We start from the raw sequence: 19,213 nt of genomic DNA on the forward strand, positions 1-19,213 counted from the left end.
AGTGCCTCGATTACTTACTGTTGACTAAAAGTGGAACCACATGACCATTTCGAGAGGGTGTTTGGGTATATGAAAGCGCAATCTAGATGTGTTCTTGAGGCTTTATATCACTGTTGAAACTTACGATACAGTACTACCAACCATAAAGCAATGAACAGTCAAAATAGTAGATTTTAGCAGAAGAATGTGCTCTAAGAAAAGCAAGAACCGTTCCGTCGGCTGGCAAAGTCATAATTATTTTGTGGAATTCTCATGGCATTGTTTTTATCAACTACTTGGAAAATGGGTAAAACTATCACAAGGCTTCTTATTACGTCGTTTTCACAAACACTGATGAAAAAGCAGCTCCATAGCGAAGAAGAAAACGTTTTTCATTAAAGCATGTTTCTTCTCACACCTGTGGAATTGTTATGGGCACAATTATCGAATTACATTACATACATTGAGTAAGTGCTACCTCATCAATCATATTCTCTGCATTTGGCTCCTTCAAACTTTTCCTCTTTAGAGACCTGAAGACATGATTTGATGAAAGATGATTTGCGTCTTAATTAGATTATACGTTACACAAGCGGCTGTTTTCTAGTATTCGACAAATCTCATCTTTTGAAGACATGAGAATGTTGATAAAACGTTGGAAAGTATACCGAGTTAAAAGGAGATTGTCGAAAAATAACTTGAATCACAGTACGAAACACAATTATTTCGCTTCGAAGTCACAGACTTATCAAGCGTCCCATATATGCGTAGCATATTTATATATAGGGTGAGGATCCCTTTCAATTCAAATAAACTGTAAAAGGAGTAGCACAATACAGGGATTTTTTTTTTTTTTTTGTTTTGTTTGCGCGTTGGTTTCTTAAGTTATAAAGTGCGTTATTGTTAACTTCTCCAACGAAAACTAGTGCCGCAAACAACTTGTTGGCAAAAATACAGCTTATTGTGTAGTAGCAGAGCATTATATTATGATGAAATAATAATACTAACAATAATAAAGTAAGCAAACGGTAAAAAGAGGGACACTAATATAAAACATAATATGGATAAAAGTCAATTAAGTAGAAATAATTCCTTGTCAACGCTCTAGATATTGTTAAGTTTTCTATCTAAAACAAACAAAGAAAAGCTAAAAAATAGCAGTCTTAAAATTACATTTTAGCTTAATGTTGCCGGAAGTTATTGCTTAAAAATTATTAGTCAGAATTTTCACTTGCTTAATACAGTAAGTCGACTTAAAGAATTTTTAAAATTTTACATTTCCTATACAGAGGTACTAAAATTGTGCTTCAAAATAATTTATACTGTACGTTACGTTAGCGGTGGTTAAAATCCGAGATTTAAAGTAAGAAGGTAAGAAAAATCTGGCCTATTCTCTAGATTCGACTCCCTCAGATTAGCATTTTTTTTTTCTCTAACAAAAAAGAAGTCAGTGAAAAAAGTTCTTCGTCAAATGAACAGGTCGTATGAGCTGTACAAGTGTTATTTCCCAGACCATCTGTAAGATCACTATAAAGATTGAATAGTGACATTGAAACATTTTAGGTATAAAGTATTATTCTTACGGAAGATTAGGTTGAGAAATAGTTTATTTCAAAGTGACTAATCAACAATTCTATTGTCACTCCGAGATCATATTGGGGTACCCACATATACAAAGTATCTACTGATTGCATTAGTATACTTTAGCATAGTCCTACGCATATCGAGGACCGCACGACATTAGAACAGCTTCTCAGCTATTAAAAAGCTACAGGACATCGTCTGAGGAATTTCCAGGGAGATGTATGTAATAATCTGTATTATCTAAATATAATTTGTTAATGTATTGTAAGTGGTAGTTTCTGAACGGAAGCAGAGAATGCGTTTGACTGTATTGTAAAAAGCATTTTCTAAATGGAAGTATAGAGAATGGGTTTTGCGGTGTTGTGGAAGGTATTTTCTAAACGGAAGTATGCAGAATTGGTTGTCCACTATTGAAGTCTATGATAACGAAACAAAATACATAAAGCGTGTAATAAATGGTCTTGGAACAATTACGAGTATCTACACTGTTTTTCATCTTTCTGAAAAAGTGGTTAGAGAAGAGGTGAGTGAAACTGTTAATATACTGTAGCATCCAAATTTTATTGTTCTTATTGTAGTCTTCTGTGAGTAAGCATTGCAGTTTTCATATTCTCAAATTAAGTATTAATGAACAGTCTTAAAAAGTTGACTTCTGACAAATTTTAATGTTCAAAGCCTCCAAATCATCCGGAAGCTGTCTACGGAAGGATATCTCAAGCGATAAAATACTTACAGACAGATTATAAATTGAAATTCTACCATGGTTCATGATCAATTTGAACAGAACAATAAAGTTTTAATTTTCGAAAATCGATAATAGTCAGTGGGTAACTTGTATGTAAATATCTGCATTGAACCGTTATAATGATACATGGTAGCTAAGTTATCTGAAGTGTGCTAGGAAAATATATGCTTATAGTTCAGCCTGCATGTTCTGCGCATGACACGGTGCAACAAAGAAAGGAGTAACCCTCCTTGTCTATTGAATATTCTTAAACTTGACCAAATTTGATGCAAAGGTTTTTCTTTTAATATTAGATATTTATTTTTATGATTTTTTGGATTAAGATGTATTATTTTCATTCTTATATAATTAGAATTTTTTTTATAGATTTTGCTATACGTACAATATACATATTATATAAAATAAAATAGCAAAAATACTTGTACATATTGTTATCAGTACAGTACATATATATGAAGAGATTTGTTCGAGAATGTTAAAAATGTCAATGTAGATATAGGTACAAAGAAAATATCTTAAAAAGGAAGTTTCGGTGCAGGAAATTTCAGGCGAAATTAACCTGTTACTTGTTTGTTATTAAATTATTTTTAACCACAATAAGGCTGGTAAAGTCATAAATCCAAAACCTTTCCTCTGAGAGGGTCATGATTTAGCTATCAATTTGTTTGATATCAGACCAATACTGTGTGCATAGGTTATCTTGAGGTTTACTATGTACATATTTATAATTATATTGCTATCTTAAAATTAGGTTAATAATAGGAAATATGAAATGCAAAAGAACACAAGAGATATATTCTCAAGAAGTGCAGACAAATTACTATACTTGAGTAAAATAATTACATATTTTTTTACTGTGCCGTTATGTTAGGATCAGTGTTTCCTTCAATACGTTAAGTGGAATTGATTTGTGAATGTTTCTTTGACATTCAACTTTGTGGGATTTTTTTTTTTAAGTAAAAAATAAATGAAAACATGAATGACATTAATCTTGTTTTGATCAACTGATAAATATGTGAGTGGGTGGAGAGTTTCGATATCTCCAGAATAAAAGACCCGAATGTTTGTGCGTAGACTCGAATGTTTCTTATCTTTCTATTTGCAATTCTGCGTATACACTAAGCTGTCTAATGGCATTAGAATATGCGAGAGTTCAAAAATAGAAAGCTAATATACTATACAGCTCAACATCTATACGTGTGAATTATATATAGGAAAAACCGGTATATACAGGATGAACCATTGATCTTGAAACGCCTTTGTAACTTTTAAACTATAGAATAAAAACATTGAAATATCGGGTGGGGGGGGGGACATTGTGTGACATACTCTGCAGTAGCATCAAATTAACACTGATGCCAACTCAACATAAAGTTAGGGCGAGGTGGCTCAGTGGTAGAGGGTTCACCTCTTGTGTTTGAGGTCCCGGGTTTGATCCCAGCCCCCGCTAAACTTTGTGGTGGACAAACACCATGTGCGTGGGTTTCCTCGGGGTTCTCCCGTTTCCTCCCACTTTCTTCATTCCACCATTTTATTCATTACTCATCATCACCGTCTCCTTTAACCTGACCGGCATAACCGTGGGACGTAAAACTTGAAGATTTCATTTCATTTTTCAACATAAGGTTGTAAATTTTCAAGTAGTACTACATCAGATTACTAAATGCTTCAGATCTACATATGAAACAAAAATTATTACAATACTGTGTTTAATATTTAGTGTTACGAAGTAAGTAAGGATTTTACAGTAACAGAAGCATCAATAAACAGGCAAATTTTCGAGGCCTCTACAACAGTAATAGCACACTTGAGATGAACGTTAATGCACATCAGAAGTACCTTATCGTAGAATGCTGTGATCACGATATGACGAATTTCTAATAAATAGAAACAAATTTACAAGGGGTAGAAATATTGACTTTTTTTCAGAAGGTTTTATTTCAAAACACCGCTTAGTTATGCATCACACTAAATCGCGTAGGTAGTTTTCAATACACGTAAAAAACATAATGCCATTTACAACAATTTGATATCTGAAACCGTTCCAAAGATAACATTGTAAAAGTTTGCAACAGTGCGTAAAATTATAACGATAACTTGTAATTTAAAAAAAAAAAAAAAAAACTATTGGCGTAAAGCTATAGAAGCAAAGAATAATAATAATAATTTTAGAAAGGTTGCCACGAACACGCTATTTTAAACAGTATAGCAATCTCTCCACACGATTTTTAATTATCTCCCGAATGATTTGAGGTAGCAAATTGCTGTAAACAGTGTTATGATTTTCACGCTTATTGAAAACCATCTTTGTGATGGGATGCGATACTTATCGAAGCCCCCTTTCGAATAAAGCTCTTGGGGGCGCGGTGGCTCAGTGGTAGAGCGTTCACCTCCGGTGCTTGGGGTCTCTGGTTCGATCCCAGCTCGCGCCGTGTGGACTTTGTGGTGGACAAACACCGTGCTCGTGGGTTTTCTCGGGGTTCTCCCGTTTCCTCCCACTTTCTTCATTCCACCATTTCACTCATCTCTCATCATCACCGTCTCCTTTAGCCTAACCGGCATATGCGTGGGACGTAAAACTTAAAGATTTCGAATAAAGCTCTTAAAAAAAATGAAATCTTCAATCTCCCCTAACTTTCTTCCTATTTATTTGAAATACATCATGTTATAATCATAGTATTCGACACCAAAGTACTTTGGGTGTGCATTGCCCCTTCCATGTTACTTGCGTTAATCCTGTTGTAAAAGTCCCCAAAGTTTGGATGTTCGTGATGCTGTAATGTTCTTAGGTTGTAATACTGAATTATTAATGTGGTATGGTAAGTTTATGTTAGATATGTAGCTTTGAAATATGTTATAATCTGAGGTATAAAACTTTAGATAGGGTTAACAACAATGTTAACTTGGTGGTATTGCAGAGAATGTCAGTGTTCCACTCTTAAAGTTACGGGTGTTTCCTACATATATAGGATGTTTGTATGACCTTGAGTAAAACTTTGAGGAATTATAGACAATGACAAAAGAAGCAATTTGAGATACTATCCGGAAATGCGTCGATGTCAGAGCTATAGCCGCCGAAAATTTGTTGGAATGATACAGAATTGTCCATAATTAAATATGTTATGAAATTTAGGTACAGTCAATAGAAAGTTTCATTTGTTGGACTCGTATTCTATTAATACAAAAATGGATGAGGAGCAGGGGCGGCACAAGGTAGCCTGAGAGAGAATAAGTATGATATTCGGCTTATTGTATTTGCAAAGTACAACGAGAGTGCATACATTGTAATTACTGTAATTATTTCAATAGAAACATATAAAATATTATAGTCAAAAAAGAGTAAGAAATGTGAGACTGGAAAATGATGCATTCATTGAAGGTATCATGACCTTTGCACAACTTTCAGGGATGATGAACAACGTCAGAAGAAACATTATTAAGATACGAAACCACTGCTTGGAACTCCATCGGTTCCGAACGATAGCCCGCCGCCACGAAGACTTCCAACTAGGGATGGTTGATCCTAAAATGCGGATGATACACTGGAAAATACTACATGAACAGCAACTACACGCATGTCATCCAGACGGTTTCAAGGCTTCAGTCCTGCTATTTTTGAACCTCATGTTGTATTTAGTAAATTTCTAATGCAGCACTATTTGCCTTCAGTTCCATGCCTTTGTATTGTTTACAGCTTGGTCACGACATTGTACATGTTTTTACTTGAAACAATTACATTGTATGGTTTCTCCTCATACTTTTGTGCAGACAAGCGGAATATACTTTTTCTGTGAGAATACCCTTTTGCTTCCTGCTTCCATACATTTTTTTACATTATTGAAATCTACAGGTTGAATAACGAAATATTTCCTTTGACTGAGAACTTTGATCCGACAATTCTTTCTCCAGTTATAGACATTTTTGTATTATTCCGACAAATTTTCAGCGGGTTATATAGGTCAAAACCGACGCTTTTTCTTTTAAGTAATGATTCCGTATTTCAAATTGCTTCTTTTCTCATTATCTGTGATTCCTCCAAGTCATATCCAAGTTCAAAGAACACCCGATTATATATATATATATATATATATATATATATACAACGGGCAGGGGTATAGTGCCAAATCAATATGAGTATGGATACAGCGGCATATAGAGTGAAAAATCTACGAAGTTAATCCCAAAAGTAAGGTATTTTTTGGAAGTATAAAGAAACATATATTTTCAATAATAATTACATCGTTTGAAAATTTGTGCGTTTATATATTTTTCTATATAATCGCCATTGCGGTCGATGAATTTTTGTAGGTGCTGTGGCAGTTTTTGTGTGCCCATGTCATACAAGTTTCTCGCCATGTGTTTGAGAAGGCGTTGCTGAAGTGCGTTTCGACCAAATGTTCTTTCTTTTAAATTAAAAAAAAAAAAAAAAAAAATAGTCACTATTTTGCTCAACCTTCGCGACTGTCTCCTCGGAAATTGACGGCCTCCCGCTCCTTTCTTCATAGTGAATTTCAGTACGATTAGCTACAGATTTCCTATACTGCTAGCGGACGTTTTGGACATCCATGCACGACTCGTCATACTTTTCCGTCAATTGATGATAAATTTCAGTCTGTTTAACGCCTTTTGCTTTGAGAAAATGAATAACTTCGCGAACTTCGTACTTGGCGGTAGCTCCCTTACAAATGGCTAGCATGCCAAGACAGTGTCCCAGCGACGTGCGCGCAGGCTTGTTTCGGAATTGGAGAAACAACAAACACAACAATAGTTGCCAACAGTCTCATGAACAGTTTGTCTGCGTCCCTAGCGCTTTGGAAACCTTACTTTTGGGATTATCTTCGTATGACTGGAATGGGTTATATATATATATATATATATATATATATATACAGTAACCCCCCCCCCCTTAACACGAATCCCAAGGGATCAGAAAATCAAGAGTTCGTGTAAAAAAAAATGGAATACAGTTTTTTTTCTATACATACGCACTATAGTGTATTAGCATACAGACTACAGTATACAGACCATACATACGCACTACAGTATATTATGCATATCGTCATAGGAAACGCGACCGTACCTAAATTCTCTTACCTTTGAAGATCGAAAAGATGATTTGTTTCTGCACACATCAATCTTCTTTATAGCATCAGTTTCCAACGTCACAGAAAATCCACTTGAGAAAAATACATTACAATAATACTGTAACTTGAAAAAATGTACTCAGAGATCATTTTCTGGTGAAAAATTCCTGTATATTGCACTGTCTCAGACGGGAATGTAAATGTCTGGTAACCACGGCCAACTGTACTCATGGTTTCGGCAAAACTTGCTGAAAACCAGGATTTTTAGTTTTTGTTTGCAGATCTGTACTTGTCTCCTTCCTCTTGGTCATGACTCCTCTCATACTAGCTCACTTTTAAACAACAGAAAAGCACGTCTAAACACAGAACTGCACTTGTTACCGTAATCGCGTAAAAGAAAAAAAAAATGTTCGATTGTTCTCACTCTAACTTCAGAGATGAAATTTGGGAAGAAAAAAAAAAGTCAATATCTATATATATAAAAGAGAACGTACAAAATCCTTTGTCCGCTCATCACGCTAATACGGCTGAACCAATTTCTTTCATTTTTGGGGGGTTATTAGGATTTGGACCCTAGATGGTTTTTATCATATCACTTTAATTTTTAATTACCAGTGTCTTGAGATAATTGACCATTCAGGTGTCCATTACGTACAAATCCTTTGTTAGTTCATCATAGGTATAAAAATAAACGTATTTATATGCAACCCGCATGACCGTGTGACTCGGCGGGTTAACATAAATGACAGGCGCTATAATGTTAAAATTTACTGCAATTTGAAAGCGAAAAAGTAAAAATTATCTAAGTAACAAAGTTTATTGCGTTCGGGGGTGACCGCAGCGAAGCGGGGTGAACGCTGCTAGTTGTTCATACTTGAAAAGTCAAGTGATGTAAACAGCGATCATAAACCACGTCCGCGAACTCCAATTCTTTGGAATTTGCACGCAGAAAATCCAGGCTAAGTAATAAAATTCGCAACTCTGCTGATAATAGAAAGTTACATATTTATGATTGCTATCACAAGTTGCAGCCACAGGGATGGATAGAGGTATTGTTCTGTATTGTGCTGTCGCCAGCTTTCTTTCTTTCTTTCTTTCTTTCCTTCCTTCTTTCCTTCCTTCCTTCCTTCCTTCCTTCCTTCCCGTTCCGTTCTTTCTTTCTTTCTTTCGTTCTTTCTTTCTTTCTTGCTATCTATCTATCTATGTCTCTCTCTCTCTCTCTCTCTCTCTCAACAGATTGTAGACATTTGGTTTCAAAATAAAGGGTTTCCCACAGTTTCATGATGTTTGGTTACGTTTACGTACGCCACTTTAAATTATGTAAAATTTAAAATATTTTCCATAATTCATGTATCTACCCCATATTAAAGTGGTTTTACTGGTTGATGTGAGAAAATCTACTCGTTAAGGATGAATATTTAGGGTCATAGACGTTCATACGTAAAAGCTCCAACAACATATCTGTAGTAGTTGAATTCGCATTTATTCTGTATGCGTAGTTCTAGGTTCGATCCCGAATGGAGAAGCTTCGGATCAAAATCCAAATAAAGATTTGGATCCCACTTTAAGGAATAGGGCGTGTCTTATATAGCCTTGGTGCTGAGAAGGGGCGTTAAACGTCAGTCAGACAGTTAACCTCTGAAGTACTTAGTGAGGTGCTTACCAAAATTATCTACCCTTTTGCCGTAGTTCAAACTCGAGTGTAAGTAAATAAGGAGCATTATGTATGAATTAACTGTAGTCACTTTTAGGTGTAAGTGTGCTAAGTTTCTTTCTTTTTTTAATTATTATTATTTATTTTTGCAAATTCATCTGTGAAGGAAAGCTGTTTCTGACATTGTCATGAAATAATTTATTTCAATGCTGAGGAGCAACATGTCGTGATAGTTTGTGTGTGTTTGTGGTGCATAAGTTCTGTCAGTTGAAGGATACTTTTGAGAATATTGTTCGGAAGTGAGTTCGTGAATTTACTGTCTGAACAAGAGTCAACTGAAAATTTGGGAAGGTCTGAATGCTCAGTTTATGGCAGCACTACAGAAAATATTACTCGTGTTGAGGTCCAGGTTATTTAGGACACAGGACAGGCCTCTCACATGACAGTAGTTAATGATCTTCTGACACAGAACTGTGTAACCAAATGAGCAGTTGTTAGAGCCTGTTAGAGTGGATGAGATGTTTAGTAAACCTTCAATCCAGAAACAGAGGTAATCTTAACGGGAAAAAAACTCTTCTTCTCCTTCGACCATTAAATTTCGTGGAGCTTCTTCATATAAAGAAAATTTTTATGTCATCTTGGATAAAAGGTTTACCCTGGGGGGCCAAAGGGACAAATGATCACTGGACAGTACATTGTTCAACGTTTGGATAAGTGGTTGTTTCCTGCAGCACAGAGCATCGACTAAACCTATCACTGTCAGGTTTTGTTGTTTATTGGAACAATGCATCACCTCCTTAGTCCGGAATCGTGATAAGACTTTGCAGCTAAGAACATTAAAGTGCATTCTTACTCTACTAACTTGATCTTGTATTTTGTTACTTCTCTCTGTTTCCAAAACTGAAGGATTCATTGTAGGGTTAGTCGTTTTATGATAAGAAACGCCTTCGAATATACCACTTTCTAGTGTGTAAAACAGGTCTTACCTTCATCGAAATATATTTCTAAGATGCCTTCGATATTACGTAAAAAGGTTTCAATAGTAGGTAGAATTAGACGGTATTATGTTTAAAAGTGATTATTCAAAGATATTACTCAAAAAATGAAACCAACGGCATATCATGGGATAATGATACATACCCCGTACTGAAGTAGTATTATTTCATGCTATTTCACATAGAAAAGCTCTTTTGTCAATTGCAGATGGCTCAAAATCAACGAAAAGGAAGAAAAAAACTTAAATAACGAAGTTACTAACGACAAAATGCATCGTACACAATCCAACCCAGGCCATAGCAGGGCAAGATAATTTTTATTCGTTGAAATACCTGATTTGTGAATGCTGCACTTTCTTGTGAAACATAGTTTTCTGTGTTTGAAATCGCCAGGAATCACAAAGAACTCTGTAGTTGCCCTTTGTATATATTCTGTGATGTAGCAGCCTTGGATTTTGGTTACATATGACAAATCTATATAAAACTTCGTGGTTTGCGTTGTAGAACTATGTATAGTGCCTTTCCACATAATCACATGACGCAGTTATGATTATCAGTTGCAAACATAACTACATTGGTTGATATACGGATATTTCGATACATCTCTTATGGGTGTTAATTACTGTCTCATTAATCAAGTCAAATAGGATTGTAAATAACTTGTAATGTTTCTAGTAATTGGTGTTTTAACTCTTCTGATAGTAATTATTATGAATGGAAAAAGAAATGCCACTAATAAAATTACTTATTTATATGTATCACTAACTGCATCAAAAAAGATGAAGGGTAATACTAATCCAAATATTACACAATTTTAGTTTGAAGTAACTTAGAGTAAGATTAACTTAAGTGGTCCAAATTTTACTGCATGGGGATAGGCTATTAAATTTCTTGTAAAAGCTAGCTTGTAAATATACATCTTCATTTATTATTATTATTAATAATAATAATACTTTATTTTCCTTAAAGTCAGTATTTCAGTAGCATATCTGTGTTTATAACTTTTTAGATTAAGGAAGTGGACAGTACGACACCACCAAGGCGAGAATCGGAGAGTGTGAGTATATTTGAATCTTTTATTGAGCTTCTTTTTAAATAACTACACCAAGAAATTCCAGGAAGTTGCAGAAGATTGTTCTATTTATATCGAACCAAATTAGGAACACCACTGCCATCTGGGTAGCTACGCGTCTGCTGTTGCGGACAGTAATGCGCCTGTAGTAGTAGATGGGCGTGTGTCGTCAAATCCCGCCTAAATTAAGCCGTTACTGGAAAGGGTTGTCATGGCGCTTTTCAGTTCGTTTTTATGTTTTTTCCTTCACTGTTCGTTTTTCTTACATACAAATAGTGAAACAGGTTAAGAAGCATGGGTTCACCTCGGCATAATTACTGCAAAGTTACTGTAGCCCATTACCCAAACCAGGAGCCGTTGCGAAATAGTCCTCATGAAAAGCACCAACCAGAAAGTTAAACACTCACAGTGGTGCTGAGGATCCGACGATTGGCATGCCTGGAAAATCCACCGACCTAACGTGTGATGAGTCAGTAAATTCAGTTTGGCACCCTTAACTGTGAACATAGTCATTCGTAAAGGCTTCAGCTAAGGTGGGTCCGTAGGGCCCGCGTAAATCACCTGCTTCCACACTACATTGGGGACGAAAAGACAAAGTGCTGGAAACTATGAAAAGCGCTTGGCGAGTTCAAATGACAGTCAGTCATCATAATGGATGAAGCATATACCCATCTCACTTGCAGTGGTCACATTCGGACACGTGACATATGTTGATAGCGATAAACCCCGCACAATGGCCGCTCCAAGCCCATGCTAAGAAAGGGGAGGGATTCCAAGGACAGAAGTTCCACGTAATGTAATGCATTCAGTTACATGCATTGTCACGACACCTTTTGGAGATTTAAAACATCGCCTTTCAAAGGGTTCTTTATAGTGCACTGCTGCAGGGTGACGGACATAGATGGAAGTGGTGACGTAAGACCATTTACCGGTGGAGGTGGCGTACCACGTGCGTGGTCTTTCAAACAGGTCATCAACACAGACCATTGATCCGGGAAGTGTACATGGTGCTTAACCACAGAACCTTTGAAGATTATGAGATAGGCAAGTATTGCCGCCCCCGCGGGAGGAGTGCGATTGATGCCTCCCAAATGGCAGTATCTGTCTGGTATGGATAGTCTATATCAACCATTGGTTCCGGTAATGTACGGTGTATTTTTTCTGTGAAATGAGGTAGGCAGGGCATTAACACTCTACTGACCCTACCGGGGAGGGAGGATTTCGTGATACCTTCCAAATGGCCAAGTAATGCTTGCCGTGGGATCCGGGGGGTAAAGGTTGGGCATATGCGCGATATCTCTGGACGCACTTTGAATGACAAGAGATAGACAGGGCCAGGAACCAGGCCGTCCTCCTCAATTCAATCTGAGGTTTCTGGATTGGGTCGGTCTTTGCCGGGCTGTGGTTAAATCGTGGGATTAGATAACTTGGAGATCCTGTACTTCACGCGGGCGATGAGCTAGCCTTATAAGACTCGGGGCCAACACTGTTTATACTGTTAGCTTTAATCGCTAGGAGAACTCCTTCAACTAATCGCTATAACTGGAAGATACAAGGGCGAGGGTCTGGTGATTCCGACATTAGGGCAGTCGAATCTGATATGCTTAACCCGTTACTTTCTTGTAGAGTTTGTCGGACATGATAGATTTAAGCCAATCATATCAATTAAGTGAGAATACCCAATGAGCATGCAATTAATAGGGAGTCCTTGCAAATAACGGACCAGTCATTAGTAGTAGGACAGATCTGGAAGATACGGTAGTTTCCATCCTATAACGGGAGAATCAAGAATTAGGTAGATACTAATTTACTCATGTGACAGTGATGCCAAGAACCGCTGCAAGTTCGTTCACTACCATCGAAAAAATTTCCGCGTGGTAATTAGGGGATTCAGTTATATGAGGAAGGTGCTGATATGCAGGCCTGATGAAAACGAATGAATGCTAGGTACTTCCAGGAATCCATTATGACACCCATTTTTCAAATTTTCATTCCACAATTGTACAGTATGGACACCAAGCAGCTGATGATCCATATGGACCGCACTTCAAGCCATATCTCCAGAACATCCCTGGAGGTGCATCCATTGGAAATGGATCGGGCATTGGAAGTTGGTAACATTCCGTTTCAAGCCATTCCTCTGGAGAGCCCTTATGTTAGTCCAGTGAACTGCGGCTTTGCTCTGTTGAAAAGGCGTCACCAACATGGGCGCGCGTGCAGCCTCCTTGCTCTCTGGAAATCGTGCAAGGAAGAGTGGGACCGAATTCCCTTGCCCTTGGTTTGCCGGCATTTGCTTCAAAGAACTTCAATGTTGGGTGGTAGTCCACAATTGTGGAGGTCCGATGGAATATCATCGGTGATAGCGACGATGTTTTAAGGTAAAATTCTTCGATATAAACTGAACAATTTTCTGTATATAGTTCATCCAAAAATATGATGAGAAATTGTTGCAAAGATGGTCGAAAAACTGTTCTAACGAAGATGTTCGAAATTATTCTTAAAGCTACTTGGCTTTAAATATATAAGATCTAACAAGATCATCCGGCTAGTGATAAGAAACTGGTATAGATTCTGTGTAGTGACTACGTTTGAGCAACATAGATCTATTCAACGAATTTTGTAAGGGAAATCTGGATATTAAAGTTGTTTACGAGCAAAAATCTAGCAATTTAGACTTTCAAAATCATGTTTAAAAAGCATGCTTAATTTATTTTCTGATATATAACTTTTCGTTTTCATTTATAGATTATTTTTAGTATTATCGAGAGTTACAGAACCAACACAAATACGTTTACAGTAATAGAATTTTTTTATTTATTTATATATGTATAAAATTTGCTGCATTGATACTAGAAAGTATACGATTCCGAAATATGGTTATTTAGGGAGACTTTGTATAAGTCTGTGTATAAATTGTCTGTTACTTGTATTAGGTCCTTTAAATTTCGTGCTAGTTTGCTTCTCACATTTTTAGCAGTTTATACTTTTGATTTTTTTTTTTTTTTTCATTACTAAAAAGTACCTTCAGTTTATTGGACGTACTGTTAGTCTTAAAAATTATTTATTCGTAAGTTCCGCTTTATATGTAACTTCAAAAACCGCATGTGGGTTTTAAAAATCTTACTAATATTTACAGAGTTTAATTTATGGTATTTGATAACACCTCTAAATCTGGGGTAGATTACTCGTGATGCGAGAATTGTTGGCACGTGTGGACATTTTCTACAATATTTACCGTAGATTTGTATCTTTCAGTTAACTTTTGTTGTATGTTTCATTATATTTGTATTGATATTTTTTTAATAACATGGGTGCAGTGTGTGCGATGTGCTATCAATATAGTGCTTATGGTGTTTGAAAACTAACTAACTTCCATTTTTGATGCTTTAATCTGTTCATGATTTTGCATTGACTTATTTTGAATCCGCTCACACATTTTAACTTTTCAGCGTATTACAGGAAATTACGGTAAAGCCATTCTCAGGTTTAACATGAACTAATAAACTTAGAGAGAAATTGGTCAATTATAATTGAACAGAATATTTTTGCAAAAACATAGAAGAAGGGATTGGGTTAAATTGATATAATGAAGTTAAAACGTTAACTCCGAGATTACGTAGCCTCGGATCAGCCGATGGAAGTATTTGTGAATGGTTTAAATAATAAAAATATAAAAAAAATGTTCATAACGGTTCAAACTTCACTGAAGGGTAGGTTGTTTGTATAAGTAATATCTTTATTCTGAGAAAATGTAAATAAAATGGGAGAATAAATACTAAGTAGTTGCATTTCAGATGTATAATGTATGACTTCAGCGAAGTTATCAACACCTTTAACTTTATGTAACTCCAAGTTGAGACGCTACGGAGAAAGATTAAGCCCGTTTTTGAGAAACTTTATTTGCATTTTAGGAGCCCTTTCTCAGTGCGTCTTAAGTTTATTATTATTCATTCGTTACCCCATAGCTTCTGCCTCGCCCAATGAAATGGATTTCGTGCATCCATTCCCCTTTGAAAATCGCTGCTAAATGAATTTTCTAAAAGTTGAGACGTAACGAAATCGCTTTCGGGCACCGAAATCGAAAGATTCTTGAAAAAAAAAAATAATTAATTAAAAAAAAGTTAAATAAAATCGTTAGGTCTTTTGAAGTACGCTTTCGTTAAGTTACTCTCTATCTGAAATTTTCAGCGATTAAAACCACCTGTCAGTGACTAATCAATATTAGTATTATCAGTTGAGCCATTTTGGCCGCTAATCAACTTAAAGAAACGTCGAAGTGAGTAAGAATTTTGCATACGCCCAGCTTACTTGTATGAATCACTAACCAGTCATCAGTCATATTTGCGTATTATTTATTTATTTATTGCTACATTAACCTTTCCAACAAGTATTTTTACTTTTATTACCGAAAGTACGTGTGTACTACGGAGTTTTTAAAATATTACACTACCTGCGTTAGTCATTAATGGTAGAAGCTGCTGATTTTTTTCTTTCTGATTGAATTGAGAGGTTTAAACGATAGATTGTTTAATAATTCGCATTAAATAGCAGTCTTTCCTTCTGTGTCATTTGCAGCAGTGATGCAAATAATAACTATCCAGTTGACCAAGAAATCAAATGATTATGATCTTTTCTTATATTCAGATTTGACTATAAAATCACTATTGAAACCACAACTTTTTCATTAATATGATTAGGTCTTGTAAATCTGTAATGACTCGATAGCTCATTAAGATACATCAAATAGTGTCCCAGTGCAGCTCCAACACATTTTGATTTCCTCGCTGGACAAACTTTTTTGGAAGAGAACGTGAGCGAGAGCTCGCTTGTGAGCTCATTTTTTATTTTTAAAAAAGAGTATACAAGTAGATTTTAGTAGAAATTCGTAACTCAAGATATGACTTACATCCACAACTTTAAATCTGATGTAAGAGTTTTCCAAGCAGTGGAAAGCACACCTCAACCTCATTCGTAAATACTTCATATAAAACTGTTTATGGTAAGGTGATGGCCAATTTGTTGGAATTCGGAGGACAGTCTTATGCTCGACTCTCTATCAAACTGCAACGGTGACCGCAGTATATTATTGTGAACTGCCAAGGTGTTTAAGTAAGAAAAAATGTGAGATCACCACGAAAATCTGTTTCAAATCGTTCTGATGCATCAAGACAACAGAAATGTTATAGGTGTAACAGCAAATCGCGGAAAGTACATGTTATCTCATCAAATTTAGTACAATACGATTAAGCATTCTTTCTGCTCCCCAGCTTAATAATAATAATAATAATAATAATAATAATAATAATAATAATAATAATAATAATACGTAATAAAATATAGTGATGAAGGAGTTATGACTGATAGTGATTTCCTAGAGACTAGAACTCCGGATTCTTTTTTCAGGTTTACGAAAATATGGATTGATATAAGAAGGAATTACGTTGGGAATATGGAAAAGGCTTCACGCCTATGCAACTTTTTTTTTTTTTTTTTTTTTAAATTTTTGGTTAGGTTAGAAAGTTATCAAACACTCTCTTGTAATACATATGTTAGAAAAGAAAAAAATCTGTACAAGAATAGCAAAAAAGTTACAAAAAATAAAATAACCCATTGGAATTTGACCAGGTTCAAAAGTATTGAATCACCAAAAGAATAACCTAACCACTTAACTCGTATAACTATCGAAACATTTGCAGAGTTCTCCATCTGTATTGATGGGTAACGATTTCCTTAACAACCCTTTCTACAATTTTTGTGTGTGTGGCCAAGGCATTATTTTGTTCTAAAAGTTCATTATATTAAGTAACAAGAATTCAGTATATCAAATGGCAAAGTGTGATTGTGTTCAGAAGTTTGATATTTTCCCCATTACCTTCCCTCCTATTACTTCGAATGCATTGTTGCCAAACTAACAAAGGGTACTTAGAAAAACTTACACGTGTAATTTAGTTTCTTAATTTTCAAATTATTTTTCATTTCGTGGTAAATCAGCGAATTTCTGGCCCTTCTCCAAGATCAAAAAGGGCCTCAAAAGGTAACCGTTTTGCCAACGTGGAAGACAACCAAACCAACGCGACGGCAGAACTTCGGAACATACCAAAATAGGACTTTCAGCATTGTTTCCAGCAATGGCAGGAGCGGTGGAACTAGTGAATGTGTACCAACATTGTGGTAATAAATAGTTAAACGAGATTCTTGGAACTTTTTGACTGCTTCTCGTATATAATGTTAATTAAATTGAGGTAAATATATACAGTATCCGAATATAAAACGCGAAAATTAGGAGTCAGTAACCAAGTACTTATTACTGTGTTTAAAAATTATGTTTATTTGTTTTAGCAGTCACCGACAGAGACGCGTGTTCAGAACTCAGGACTTAGCTCGGAAGGGCTTCCACAGGGTTGGACAATGCAAGTTGCTCCCAATGGACGGGTATTTTTCATCGATCATAATGTACGAACTACCACCTGGGTAGATCCACGTACAGGTCGACCCAGTCCAATGCCCAATCAAAACCAGCTGCCAAACAGAAGACCGGAAGATGAGTTGGGTCCGTTACCAGAAGGTTGGGAAGAAAGAATTCATACAGATGGTAGAATTTTCTTCATTGACCATAGTAAGTATTTTACATACTTGTGAGTTATTTTTCAATAATACTATAAGCAAAGACTGATACATCTAGTGATACTAGGAAGTTTATTTTGAGTAATAATTTGATGTTTCTTACAGATGTGCTAATTATATTTTCATTGATTGCAAAGCAGTTTTCAGATTCATTTAAGTTAATACTTCTATAATGTAAGTATAATGAATATATACAAGAGTTGTTTCCTATCAGTACTGTCGGATTTCGAAATGCACCTGCATTGAGAAATACAATCGATGATGCTCTGCATTCTGACTGTCGCCTAGCATCGAAGTTACCATTGGAGGGCTGTAAACACAGGCTCAACAACTCCTTCACAGACTTTTCACATGCCAATGGTGCGGAGTGTCCACTGTACGGAGACTTATTTGAAGAGACCGAAGGCGCAGTAGTTCATCGGTCAAGACATCTATAGATTTCAATAGACTGTTGGTGAAGGGAATGATACGGAGACCAGTTCTTTCTTCAATTTGTTTTTGGAGGAAGACCGTGGAATAAGACGTATGGCTGGATACTTCATCTTAATGCATCCATACCCAATTTGTCTTCCTCGTATTCAAACGAAAAATGTCATAATAAATTGCACCGGGACATATTCCAATAATAGCTAGAATCCGTCCTGACATTTTTTGCGACGCGCTGTATTTGTTACTTCCCATTGTCGTAGAAACTAGCAACATTCCTAAATCCCATGCCAAAAGTATATTCAGTAGAAAATTAGACAGGCTGTTACAGCTATTACTTCTCAGATCCGATTTCATCCGGACAGACACGATGACCCAGTCGTATCTAGCGACCAGGATAGACCCGATGGCCCTGTAGTAACCGAAATATTAGCTCTATAACATTTTATAGCATTAATAATGTCCACTATTCGAGCTCAAATGTTCACGTGTTTGATTTCCAGTGCGACATTTCTTAAATTAAGGTACGACGGCTTGACTATTTCAAATATAATTTCATGTTTATTCGTCCTCTCATACTGAAAAATAATACAATAGTTTTTAAACACAGATTATATAAAAAGATTTAACAAAATGCTGCTTGACCTTAGCGGCAGCTTGTGTATTCTGCACAAGATTTACATGCTTGCTGGATTAAATTCTGACAATTCCTTAAAAGAAAAACATATAGTAACTTTTGTAGTTTTCGTGCGTTTATACTCACATTGTAGTTATCTTGCTGTGCACTACTTACTTATGTTTGTGCTTATTTTGACAAACTTACACATCAAGAAAAAAAAAATACAAATTTAGTGAGAACAAAGGGTAGAATCGTTAGAATACATTAAGAATTACATTTAAAAAATAAAATGAATGTTAATCAAAAATTAGTTTCTCATCGGCAAGAGCTAATGACGTTCCGTTGTCTTCGGCTCTGTTCGCATCATACCGGCTCACGGGTCTAACTGCCTCGAGGTTACGAAGATCGTAACCAGCTTCACCACTACTTTC

At 35.9% G+C, this 19,213-nt stretch overlaps 1 protein-coding gene across 7 annotated transcripts in view; it reads left to right on the forward strand.

Annotated features, from left to right (window-relative positions):
- Nedd4 (E3 ubiquitin-protein ligase Nedd4) overlaps positions 1-19,213 on the forward strand; it is a 123,932-nt gene that overhangs the window by 61,152 nt on the left and 43,567 nt on the right. For 3 of the 7 annotated variants that reach the window (XM_081748175.1, XM_081748181.1, XM_081748179.1), the window contains 2 exons: positions 11,051-11,098; positions 17,453-17,729. In XM_081748175.1, coding sequence (XP_081604301.1) covers positions 11,051-11,098; positions 17,453-17,729 — 325 coding nt within the window. The remainder of the gene's footprint in view (positions 1-11,050; positions 11,099-17,452; positions 17,730-19,213) is intronic. The other 4 variants (XM_081748177.1, XM_081748185.1, XM_081748189.1 and 1 more) reach the window with 3 other exon arrangements.

Source organism: Thermobia domestica, chromosome 2, assembly GCF_964235325.1.
Source record: "Thermobia domestica chromosome 2, izTheDome1.hap1.1, whole genome shotgun sequence".
NCBI lineage: Eukaryota > Metazoa > Arthropoda > Insecta > Zygentoma > Lepismatidae > Thermobia > Thermobia domestica.